The sequence below is a fragment of the Spermophilus citellus genome (assembly GCF_964194105.1).
Source record: "Spermophilus citellus genome assembly, chromosome: 1".
NCBI lineage: Eukaryota > Metazoa > Chordata > Mammalia > Rodentia > Sciuridae > Spermophilus > Spermophilus citellus.
In genome coordinates this window covers 279,659,053-279,671,492 of record NC_138182.1, presented here as the reverse complement: position 1 = coordinate 279,671,492, position 12,440 = coordinate 279,659,053, and the positions used below count along the sequence as shown (strand labels likewise).

The 12,440-nt window shown below is 52.1% G+C and overlaps 1 protein-coding gene across 1 annotated transcript in view; it reads right to left on the bottom strand.

Moving 5' to 3' along the window:
- Positions 1-1,381: 1,381 nt before the first annotated feature.
- The window catches only part of DAP (death associated protein), a 66,544-nt gene continuing 55,485 nt past the window's right edge, over positions 1,382-12,440 (bottom strand). The window contains exons 3-4 of the mRNA XM_081289988.1: positions 4,415-4,457; positions 1,382-3,134 (exon numbers count right to left, since the gene is read on the bottom strand). Of these exons, the coding sequence (XP_081146114.1) occupies positions 3,021-3,134; positions 4,415-4,457 (157 nt within the window). The 3' untranslated portion in view covers positions 1,382-3,020. The remainder of the gene's footprint in view (positions 3,135-4,414; positions 4,458-12,440) is intronic.

Below are 12,440 nucleotides of genomic sequence, written 5' to 3'. Positions count from 1 at the left end.
GGGCAGACAGATCTCTGCAAAGGGGGACAACTGCCCCTTTGCGCCCCCTTCTAGTCTTCTCTCCCCACTCCTGCAGATGGCTCTGCTTGGTGACCAGTGGCACTGCCATGAACTGAGCATGGCAGGTGCAGTGATGGAAAGGTGATTTACTAAAGGAACAATTAATGGACTGGTGTGGCCAGGAGTTTATCAAGAGGTTGGTGCCCTGGGTTGACTAGTGTCCTCCCCCAAAATATTCAAGCACTGACTCCCACTGCCTGTAGATGTGACCTCATTTGGAAGTAGGGTTTTTGCATTTGTAATTGGTGAAGATGATGTCACATTGGATCAGAGGAGGCACAAATCTAATGACTGGTGTCCTTTGGGACATTTGGACATAGACACACAGAGAAGGGGATGTCCATGTGACTGCAGAGTCTGAAATGAGATTTATGTTGCTCTGAGCCAGAAAATGGCAAAGGTGGTGGCTGCCTGAAGCTTGGTGGTTGGAAGGAGCCCCTCTTATGCCTTCAGAGGGAGGACAGATGTCCTGCCGGCACCTTGACTTTCAACATCCAGACTCCAGAATGGGCAGAGGACACGGTTCTGTTGTTTGGAGCCACTCAGTTTGTGGCTCTGTTATGGCAGCAGCAGGGAACCAATGCAGGGGCAATGGTATTTCTCAGTGCCAGGGAAACCCCCGGGGTCAGTCCCGTCCATGTCTGATGTGTGTGGTGCTTCCATCCACCACTGTGTATTGATGGAGAATATCGACTGCCCCATGATACAAAATGAGTAAGACCCTCAGCCCTGTCCCCAGGAGGCGGGACACACACATACAAACAGCAGCTTCCAGAGGCAGCAGGATGTGACAGAGAGGGCTGTAGGGAGTTGCATTGTGTGATAACGGCCACACCCAAGCTTGGTCCATCCTGACCCTGCAGCTTCCAGGGAGAAAATTCCAGGGGTCCCTCCCAGCTCAAACTCAGACTTGGTCCTGCACCTCTGGGTTGTCTGCCTCCTGGTCTCCTCTGGGAGACCTTCTCATGTAGGCAGATGTTTGGCATATAACAAAGAACCAACTACCGACCACCATTCCTAGGCTTACCACGAGTAATTCTCTTTAAAATCTGTTCCCAATGGGCCTGCTCAGCACAGGGCCAGCCCAGCTGCTGGGCCCAAGTAATACATTTCCACCAACTATATTAAGCTTTTCCACTTTTTGCCAATCTCAGTAGATGATTATGCTCCAGTTGCCAGGTGTTCAACAGTTCAGATCTGTGACTGGGAAATGATTTTTTGAAAATATTCATCACGTATGCACATTTGTATTTCTACTGAAACCACCTGGCAGCCCCAGGAAAATGTAAAAGGGAATCTCTGAGATGTGAGAGAAACAAGCCATGAGAATTGATGCAGGAGCTTTATTAGAATCTCTGTTATTCTTGCAGTCGGCGATTGATAAACTCATTCAGAAAAGCACTTGCTTTCAGGGATCTAGAGTCCACAGTCGCGTGTGCAATCTAGCTTGGAGTTTATGGAACGTGCCTCTGGAAAAACTGGCGTGCCTCTGGCGGCAGGAGGTCCTTTCAACAAGACAGGGGCAGGCTGCTCCTGTGGCGTGTTCCCTGGCAGTACTGCCAGCCTAGTCCGGGTCTCCAAAGACACCCTCTGTTCATACCTATGTTTCAGCGGTTAAGAAATATGAAATTGGCAACGTGGGCCTTGAGGGTTATGCCCTGGCATCCCAGGAAACCAATGCTGCCCATCAAGGTGGTGCTGGGCTTCTCCCCCAGGGAAGAGGACAAGCTGACCCTGACCAGCTTGCCTTGGTTTTTGCCACCTGGCACACAAGCCTGGAGAAGGTACCAGAAAGGCTGGTCACATGAACGATGCCCACAGTGCCACCTGGACCTGCAGCAGACTCCACTGCTGGTGGGTGGGATGGTCAGGCACACCCTCTCCTGAGCAGCGCTCCAGAAGCTTCTAATGTCTGCTTTTTTGGAAAAGCAGAGCACACCACAGCCTCAAGACAAGGACTAATCTAGTGCATCTCGGGGCAGGAGACACGTGTAGAAACTGCACAATCTGATGTGCCCAAGCAAGGGTGGGTGCAGGCGGATGTGTGCCTGGGTAGGAGGGATTCTGGTCTCAGGGAGACAGACCACGCTCTGGGGGATGTGGTGATCCCTGGGGAGGCAAAGGGCAGGCCTTGACCCCATCTCTCATGCTTTCAACTCTTGTGTGAAGCACCCCAGAGCTAGCTGTGTCCTCCTCCACCCTGGGAGGTGGTCACCTCCAGAAGGCCAGAGCAGCCCTAGAGGTGACTGCTGAACCTTGAGGTCTGCCTCCTTCTTCCCAGAGCCTGGACTGGGACGATCTCACTGGGCAAGTGCTCCTGGGATCCCCTGCCCACGACCTCAGCACAATGGCCTCTGGAAAGAAAGAGCCTTTTCAGAGCCGATCGCTTTCCTTTGTGTCCTGTGATGCTTGGGCACCTTGAACTGAGACCCTTGTTGCCCAGGGAGGGGATTCAGTGTCAGGTGCCTGCTCAAAGGCCCTCCCTGCGACCTGCCAGCCCAGCCCTTATGTCATACCCTCCCGTGGCCATGCAGACTGTTACGTTTTTACTAAAAAGCATGAAATGGTTGCGCTTTTCCTTAACCTTACTGAATCTTGCCACACTGTGCCCTCTTGTTCTCAGGACCACAGGCAGGACTTCAGAACACCGCGAAAACAGAATTAGGCTAAAGGGTGAAGGACTTCATTTTACTTGGGTCTCAGCAAATTCTGCTAATGGCACTTCTGGGGGAGGGTGCGAGGATCTTTTCAATGACATCCCGCCAAGACTCCTAGAATCCATTTGGGGTTTGAATGTTTCTAATTTTAAATATGGAAATTTAAGACAAAGGAAGGGGTGCTTGGCTTTGTCTTAGATTTCCCAGGTTGAGCAGCTCTTGGAGAAGGTGCTGGGTCTCCACTGGGGACGTCACAGGGAAGCGAAGCCAGGACTGCTGGGGTGTCGGGGTGCAGGTGCTCGTTCACTTGCGAGGCTGCTGGATGTGCTGGGTCCTGGGGGAAGGGTGCTTGTCTATGGAGGCGTGAGGCTTCTGGTGAGCCACCTGTGCAGCTGCTGGGGGGAAGTCCTTGTCACCCTGTCGGAGACAGAAATGAGCCACTGTGAAAGGGTGGGCTAGGTGCCAGGGCCCCACACCCAGCGTCCACTGGTTTCCTGCAGGGAGAGCAGAGGCTGAGGGGCAATGGGGCAGTGACCTCTCAGCAGCGAGGAGCCCCTCTCTTGTGGCTGGGAGCCGAGGCTCTCAGGGAGCCTCAGGACCAGGGGCCGGTGGGGAGGGCAGCACAGAGACTGTGTTCGCTGGCTCTGCCCCAGGTCACCAGACAGATGCACAACAGGACTGGCTCTGCCCTGAGCTGGGTGCTGGCAGCTTCCCCTGCTAGATCTTTGTGATCATCCACATTAGGGGCAAGAAAGGACCAAAACCTGAGCCTCAGATTTGCCATCATGGCTGTGGGCCAGGCCTGGGTGCTGGTGGGGAAAGAAAGGCACAGGAGAAGGGGCCTGGCTGTTTTCCAGGGGGTGGGGGGTCAGTTGGCTTCTTGCACCAACAGTGGGCTGTGACGGGGCTGGGGTGGGCGAAAGCCCTGGTGTGCTTGGTGGAGCCTGGCCACAGGGTGGCCTCACACTTGTGCTGGTGTGGCAGACATGTCTGTCTGCCCCAGGGTGTCTGGATGGCTGTGGCTACAGCTCCATCACAGAGCTGACCTCACTAGTGGCCCTTTCTTCAGGCATGGCGTGATCAGGACCTGGATGTGCGGAGAGCAGCAGAGCCCAGGTGGCATTATGGAGAGAGCCCGCAGACAGGCAGAGTGTAGTCTCCCCGGATGAGGGGGATTCGAAGGGTTAGGGTGCAACTAAACCATGGGTTTAACTCGGCAGAGGGCAGAAGAAAGAGCCATCTCTAGGACATAGTGGACGACGTAGCTGTGTGCTACTAAAGCTATTCATGGACACCAAGTTGTATTTCTTAAATTCTCTTGTGTCGTGACATGATTCTTATGTTGACGTTTAAAGTCATTTAAAAATGTGAGAAAACTTTTAGCTGAGGTCACTGAAGAACGCCTGACCTGGGGCATGGTTTCTGGAGCCCTGGCTGTCTGCAGAGGGCAGGGGCAGAGGCAGGTGGTCCCTGACCACGGGGCAGCCAGGTCCCCTCTGCAGCAGAAACGTGCTGCATGAAGGAAACGGGACAAAAAAGAAAGTCACAGGCCCCGGGTGGGTGGGGAGGGGGTGCGCAGCACTGCGGGTTAGTCTAGGAGGGGTTCCCAAGAACCAGCATGGGGAGGCAGTGTGATGCTCCCATCTGATGCACGGCGTGGGTGTTGCAGGTGCTGCAGGGCGGACAGGTGAGCTTACCCGGGCGATGACTCCCGAGATGAACACGGTCGGTTTAGGCGGGCTGGAAAACAAGGAGGGAAAGGCGGGTTTAACAGGCAGGCCTCAGAAGGCTGGAACGACGGAGGCTTCGGGACTGAAGAGGCCCAAGGAGGATGGGAGCAGACCCCTCCCTGGGTGCTGGTGTCCACAAGCACCAGGTGGTGGGGCTCTAAGTCTGAAGGCCCTTTGGAAAGGCCACTAGGAAGCTTTGCTCTGAAGTGAGTCCAAGCAAAGAGTGAGAGAGGAAAACAGGTGGCAGAAGACACAGCCTCAAAGAACTTCTTTTGGCTTGTTTTTCGGTCAGTCCTCAAATTCTCACTGTGAGGAAGCTGGGCAGTTCTGATTTGGTGGGATTGTGGAAACAGGGAAGTAGCTTGGCTCTGGGGTGAATTTCCCTCCCTCTCCACAAGGGGCTTCCCTGCCCAGTGTCCCCATGGAGTCCATGAGTTCCAGAAACTTCTAACCAGTGAGACCCCACAACCGATGCAAGCTCCTGGCACCTGTGGACCACCAAGCATCATGGACTCAAGGCCCTTATGATGGCAGCTGTCACTTTTTCACCTGTAAATTAATACCCATCTTCCCAAACTGTCAACGGTATTGAGAGGGCAGAATATGGCACCCTAGTAGCATATGGTCCTTCATGAAGAGGAGACAAACCAAAGCATGTTGGTGATGACCACTGTTAACATGCGGTCCCTGTCTGTGGACAGATGCACATGCTTTTCTTAATAATTTGAGCCTCCAGCTGCCCTGGGAGCCTCTCAATGAGATGGTCCCATCATGGCTGCTTAGTGGCCTTCAGACTTAGGGCTGAAGCAGAACTTAGCAGTAGGAATGACCCCAGTCCAGTCATCCCAGGGCTGTCTGCGGGAGCACCCACAGGAGGCCACTCCTGGGCCTCTAGCCCAGCCAACACACCCCTGCCCACCTGCCGAGGTTTAGCTGCCCTTTGGCTCTTGCTCATTAAGGGAGACAGTCAGTGAAACGTGTAAGGAACTCAGAGTAAAGAACATGCTCTGACAACAATCGGGTGACAGTGGAGAGGAAGGCTCCATGGGGTGCAGCTGCGCTGGGTGCGGCCAGCTTTGTGTTATGTTCTGCACAATGTGGCTAGCTAGGCTTCGGGGGAGGGAATTTCTGGATCATTATACCTAAAATTGATGGACACTTCTGGGTTAGGGAAGACAGGAGGGGACAGGTTACAGGGTTCCCACAGCAGTGGCCTCCCACAGGGTGGGGATATCCCTTTGGAAAGGAATCTGGAAATGGTAAATATTAAGCACCACAGAAGTAAATATTAAATTTTCATATTGAATTATCATTAAATATTTTTAAATGAGTAAATACTGATGAATAAAGAAGTAAAAATTCAAGTATCACCTTTCAAGCCTACTTTGGGGATATATGTCTTAAAATGTACACTGCCTATCTGTGCGCATCCAGATCACACATGATGGGCACCCATCGGTAGCGATGGGCATGCATCAAGAGCATCACGCAAGCTCTCCCGTCACCGGAGCCCACCGGGGCTCCAGGGAGTCAAGTGGACTGGAGGGAGGGCAGGTGTGTGCACGGTGTCTGCCACAGTGGCTCAGGAAGTGGCTGCGGCCACACCAACCCTGTGTCTCAGCGTTGCAGCCACGGCAGGCTCTGTTCACCCTGTTGGGGTTGGAGTTTGAGACTGAGGAGTGGTCGGCGTGACTCAGGGTCTGATGGCCACAGCTTAAAGGAGAAGTACAGAAAGGGTGTGGACCTAACCTATGTGCTCCCCTGAGGGCTGATTCTGGTCCGTAGCAGGGACAGTGATAGGACTGGGGGATGAGCTGTGTGCAGAGCAGACTTTGGGCGCGACCCAAACACTGTGCGTTCTATTAGACTAGCAGGCTCAAGGGTAGGGCATCAGTAACGCCTCAAAGGCTCCATCCTCCGTTGCTCTTCTCCCATGCCTCTGTTTGGTGCCAGTCAGAAATAAAGTAGTAAAAGAAATGAAGCTAATTCCTGCATATGAGGCATGCTCGCAGGCAAGGCTTTTACTTTAAAATGATACTTCAAAAATTAAGAATTGTGCTTGCACGTGCAGAGCCTTCTAGCCACGAGGAGGAGGCTGGGGGTAGTTTAAACAAGGACCCCTGGTAAAAAGTCAGGTGCACCGCTGTGCTTGGGAAACACTGGCACATTAGATTCCACCAGGGCCCGTGCCCAGGGTAACCTACTTTCCAGGTTCTATACAGCGTGAGAGCTGCTTTGAGGATTTATGTAATCTGATGAGATCGTCTGACAGGTGTTGTTTTGAAGATGCACCATTATTCTCTCTCAGGAAACGGAGACAGGGAAGACTGTCCTCCCTTGTTCCCCGCACCCTCAGGCCTTGGCAGTCTCACCCAACACACTCACTGAACTCCAAGGCACTGCGAGTCAGTCAGTCTGGATTGGAGTCCTGGGGACACTTCCCAACACCAGCAGGAACTGAAGCTGTGCCCAGTGGGGACGAGGCAGTGCTGAGCCTGGTCCCGTGTCTCACCTGATAATGACCACGTCAAACCCTCTACAGGGTCACTGGTCTTGACTGGTCTTCCCTGTTCCTTATTCTCTAAATTTCCTTGGTGAGCAAAGCTTGGCATTTTATGGACCCACAGACAGACAGGATGAAGTGCCAGAAACAGCACTTAGGGAGCAGCACTTAGGGAGTGGCGCCCTCCCACCCCAGAGAGCAGCTGACATCAACACTGAGCTCAGGGACTCAGTTCCCCTAGAGTCCCGAAGGCCGAGAACCTGAATTCACATTCTTTTTTTTTTTTTTTTTTTTAGAAAGAGTGTGTGTGTGTGTGTGTGTGTGTGTGTGTGTGTGTGTGAGAGAGAGAGAGAGAGAGAGAGAGAGAGAGAGAGAGAGAATTTAATATTTATTTTGTAGTTCTCGGCGGACACAACATCTTTGTTTGTATGTGGTGCTGAGGATCGAACCCAGGCGAGCGCGCTACCGCTTGAGCCACATCCCCAGCCCAATGAATTCACATTCTTAAACTCCGCTGGACTCCAAAGCAGCAATGACTGAAGTCAATTCCAACACACTGTATTCATGCCCCACTTACTACCCTCTCAACATGTGATTAATAGATAAATCACCAGGAAGACTTTTGAGTGTTCTAGGACTTCACGAAGATTTCCTGTCAGTAGGGGTCCCAACAACTCGGCATTTCTGCCCCGCCTCTGAGAGGTTCAAGCCACACCTCTGGCCTTAAGGGCCAGATGGGAACTTAGGGCTGACAGGAGTGCTCTTGTGCTTCTACAGGCCAAGGGTCTCGGTGACGTGAATTAGGGCTCCTGTACTCTGCCCGTAGGCCCTTCCCCGGGTCTACCCTCTTCAGTGGGACAGCCCTGCCAAATTTGAGGAAGTCTGCCATAGCCTCTGGGACATCCCCTTGCAGGCTCAGGGGTGGCTTCAAATTCCTTCACTCCTGCAGGCTGCCCCTCCCTAATGCATTCCAGTGTGGTTTCCAGCATCGCCCAGAACCTCCCCATCGCCCCACAGGTACCCACCCTGTCCTCACAGGGCACCCACGTTGACACTGCTCTCCCTGAGCAAATGATTATGAAAGGACCCACGGCTAATAATTGTCACACAGCATGGCTACTGCTAGGCTGCTGTGCTTGGGGCAGCCTACCCAGTGCCCTCTTCTCCTCAGCCAGTGGTGTGAGGTCCCCCTTCACCCTGGGGTGTGCTGCACCGCCCTTGGAAAAATGCAAAGCCCTCGCCACCCCAAACAGGATTCTGCACAGCAGGGAGGGTTCACTGCCCTTGGACTGGTCAGCCTGTCCTTCCCAAGCAGGCTGATAAGGACTGGGGTCGGGGTGCTACCCTGTGAGAGGATTTGGGGAGGGGGAGATGCACACCATGCACGCATGCACATCAGTAAGCCTGGAAACCCAGGCGCAGCGCAGGTCCTAGGGAAGGCCGAGATGGCGGCACAGGCAGAACCATTTTCAGGTTAGTTTTGACATGGGTTCATTTTCTGCAAATGCTTTTTCCTATTCACATGGACACCTTCTAAAAGAGCCAGTGGAGGTGTTTCTTGGAAAAATGCAAAGCCCTCCATCACCCCAAACAGGATTCTACATAGCAGGGAGGGTTCACCTCTCCATTTTCCAGATAAGGATGATAAATCAGAGATGGTCAATAATTTTCCTGAAAGCTATACAATAGCTAAGTGCTGGGAGCCAGACTTGGGACAAAGGCCATCCAGGGTACATGAGTGTGGCCAGGAGCCCACCCCCTCATTTTAAGGGACCTCAAATTATAGGTCTGTCTTCTATGATTTGGAGTACAGATAGTCATCTAAATGCAATATAAGAGTCTCTTGTTCAACCAGCTAGTACATTAAGTCTATCTAAACATTCATTTTCTAATGTGAAATGAAGTTTTTTTCTTAAAACTATCATTTATGTCTGTAGCACTTAATTGGAATGCAGAATACTTCTGCTCACCTGAGTCTCCTCAGCAGGTGTGATTTCTATTTGAAGGCGGAAACGGAGGGTCAGAGGGCGTTGTAAATGTGTTCAAGGTCCCGGGGCAGAGCTTGGGGACTCTCAGGCCACACTCTACCCACCTCATAGGTCTCTGTTCCCAGGCTTCAGGAATACAGTGCTTTCCTAACTGACCAGTCAAGATGCAGTGGTCAGGTTTACGTGGAAGGACAGGAGGAAAGGTGGCAAACCCACACCTTCCAGGTGGGCTCTGCTGTCAGACATCTATGTTCAAATCTGAGTCTGCCAGGGACCAGCTGGTGGGCGGGTGCTTGGCCTTTCTGAGGCTAGGTTTCCTCCTCTGTGGAATGGGCTAGCAGCAGACCCTACCACACCAGGTGACTGTATGCTTATGAGTACACACACACACACACACACACACACACACACACTGCTTAGCACACAGAAAGCACTCCATCAATGTTAGCTGTGGATGGTGACGATGACAATGACAACACAACCCCACCTGACAAGGGTTTGACAGGGTTTAGGCAGCAACTTAGCTTCCTAGCCCACTGAAGACAAGAAGAAACAAATGCAAGTAGCACGGTGGCCGAGCACCCTGAGAACTGTCAGGGGACCCTAGGGAAGAGGGCTGGAGGAGAGGGTGAGGGGCCGTCAGGGATGGGCCACCAGCTCCTCCTCCACTCCCACTCTCGATGCAGCCCATGAAACAGGGACAAAAGGAACACCACCCACTGATGACAGTGGTCAGTGGTGCATAGTGCCATCGGGAGCTGGGAAGGGGCCCATCATGTGCCACTTCCCTCTCTTCCTGGTACAAAAGTAGTCAGTGTTCAGAAAGGATATTCCCCTAAAATCTCCCTGCAAGTCCAAGTTGCCCAATGATCCAGGGGTGGGGTATGAAGCTATGTGCAGAATCTCAATTTCACTTTCTAAAGCAAAGCCACTCAGTTCCATGGAAAGGAGCTTATCTGAGGCCAAACCATAGCAAAGCCCTAGTTCATCAGCAGCACGCTTGGGAGGAGCGTCAGGCTGCTCCAAGACCAGGAAGCCCATGAGGGTATCTGTGCCATGTCAACAGAGGGGGGAGAGGGTGCTGTCATACCAGATCCAGTCCTACTAGTGGACATTTCCAGTGTGTTCCCATCTGCTGGTGGGTCAGGTGGGTGAGCACCGGCTGGAAAGAATGTGATCATCTCTGTGGGGGCTTCAAAATCATTCCCATGCTTCAATTGACAACACTGTGCCCTCCTCTGCACCAGGCAGAACAGATGGGGACAATTAAAGTCCACCAAGGACTCCAAGTGCCTCTCCACAGTAGAGGTTCTGAGCGCCTAGGGCAAGGCGCAGGCACCTGCTGTGGGAGTCCATGCAGACCCAGACATGGCCACTGAGCTCTGCATGTGTGCACATGAGTGTGCATATCTGTGTAAGAGAACAGAGAGCTCAGTTTCAGGAAGAAGGGCATGTTTTAGTTAGTATTCACCAGTGCGAAGTGAACGAGATTGGGGGGTGGGGTGGGGGGGCTTGTGTGGCACCCAGTTTGGGTGGGTGGGTGAGGTGGGGCCGCCTCTTGTGGCCATTCTCTGGAAAGCCTTCCTTCTACCCACCCTCCTAATGGAAGTGTGGGTTCTTAAGGCAACCCAGAAACAAATTCTGAAACTCTTCTTTGACTTTGCTCTGAACATGTGGCTTTGTGTTTTCATGAAATTTATGGAAAAGTCTATTCCCATCTGAGGGGCTTTCATGATCACTTTCTAGTAAACAGCCGGAAAACAAATGCTTTCCTGCTATTTTTAGTTCTTGAAATATCTTCCTGATCTGGTCTTACTTTACTGGGCTTTTTAATTTTCTGGACACCAAAATAACAACGAGCGTGGCTAGTGAGCAGAGGGACAGCCTTGCCCCACTTACGTCCCTCTGCCCTGTTATTCTTCAAAGCCTGACAGTCAAGGGCTTCGTTCCTGTGGCCTGACTTCAGGTGCTGAGATCACCCCACAAGATGGCACTGCTGGTCCTCTCAGGGCCCGCAAGGCTCAACGCTACCCCCAGGATGACAGGAACCAGGTGTCCCCTGCTGGCAAGCATGTCCTTTCTCTCTAAGGAGTCCCTTAATTGTCAAGTGAGTCTGAATGAAGGTGAAAAACAAAAACAAAACCTCAGCATAAATGCTTTAAGTATAATTCTAAACCCAGGAGAAAAGACTCTGGAACCCAATTCCTTCCAGATTTGGTATGTGGAATTTATAGTGTTGTTCAAAAGAGCCCTAGCAAAAGAACTTGGCTGGGGTGGAGCTTGTGAGCTCTGTTCAGTCTGGTTCAATGACATTGGATTTCCAGTGAGAAGATGGTGCTTCGTGACACCAAAATCCCAGTCTTCAGATCCTCCAGTGAAGGGCCCGTGACCCAGCAAACCAGCTCTGCTTTCTTAGTGATCCACTCCCTCCTGCAGAGGGGGGAAGAGGCTGCTTCCTTCATCAGGGCCGCAAATACACAAAGTCTAACCCTGCTGGTTCCCGAGTGTCTCCAGATGAGCAGGGGCCAGTTGCCACTGGGAGGACAGTTCTTGCCTGGGTTCTAAAACACTCCTCCCAGGTGCTTGGCTAGCTGTTGATGGACACTTGAAACCTCACCGGCCCCCTTATGCAGCTAGAGAAGACTTGAACCCCCACTCCTGAGTATGGGGTGTTCACGGCTTGCACGTAGAGATGGGGTCCACCCTCTTCATGGTGAGGAGGAGGTAGGCACCTGCTATGGGAGTCCATGCAGACCCAGACATGGCCACTGAGCCACAGGTGCTGGGATCTTCATTGTACCCATGGACATAGTTCCAGAGCTGCTTTCTCTCTTGACAACCAGAGAATTTGACTTGGGCTTTTCCCACTCCTTCTTCCCTCTGCTGTCACCTAGTCCCCTCCTTCCCTGGATGCAAAGAAGACAAATGATCACAGTATGTGTTCTGGTTACTTATCTTGCATCTCACAGATTTAATACAGTGATGGTCCAGGGCCACTGTGGGCCTCTACCTCCATCCCTACACGGAGGAGAGGACGTCCTGACAGGTGAGGGTGTAAGGGCTTTGGCCTAGCAGTTCTGCTGCTGCCCCTGCAGAGTGCAGAGCATCTGAAGCCCAGAGGAAAGCCCCATGCAGTGGTGCATTTAAGAGCCTGGGCTTTGGAGACAGAGAGCCCTGGGTCCGCACAAGAAGCTCCTCTGTGCTCAGTGTCCATCTGTAAAATGGAAACAACACCCGATTCATAGAATATTTGGGAGTTTTAATGAAATAACATTTTTAATTTGCTTAGAATGAACCTCTATTGACAAGCTCATATTTAGTGGTAATAACTGAATTAACTGACTGTATAAAGTCAGTCTAGAGCTGGGCATGGTGGTACATGCCTGTAATCCTAGCCACTTGGGGGCTGACGCAGAGGGATTCCAAGTTTTCTAAGGCCAGCCCTGGAAACTTAGCAAGATCCTCTCTCAAAAAATAAAATAAAATAAATAAAATAAAATAA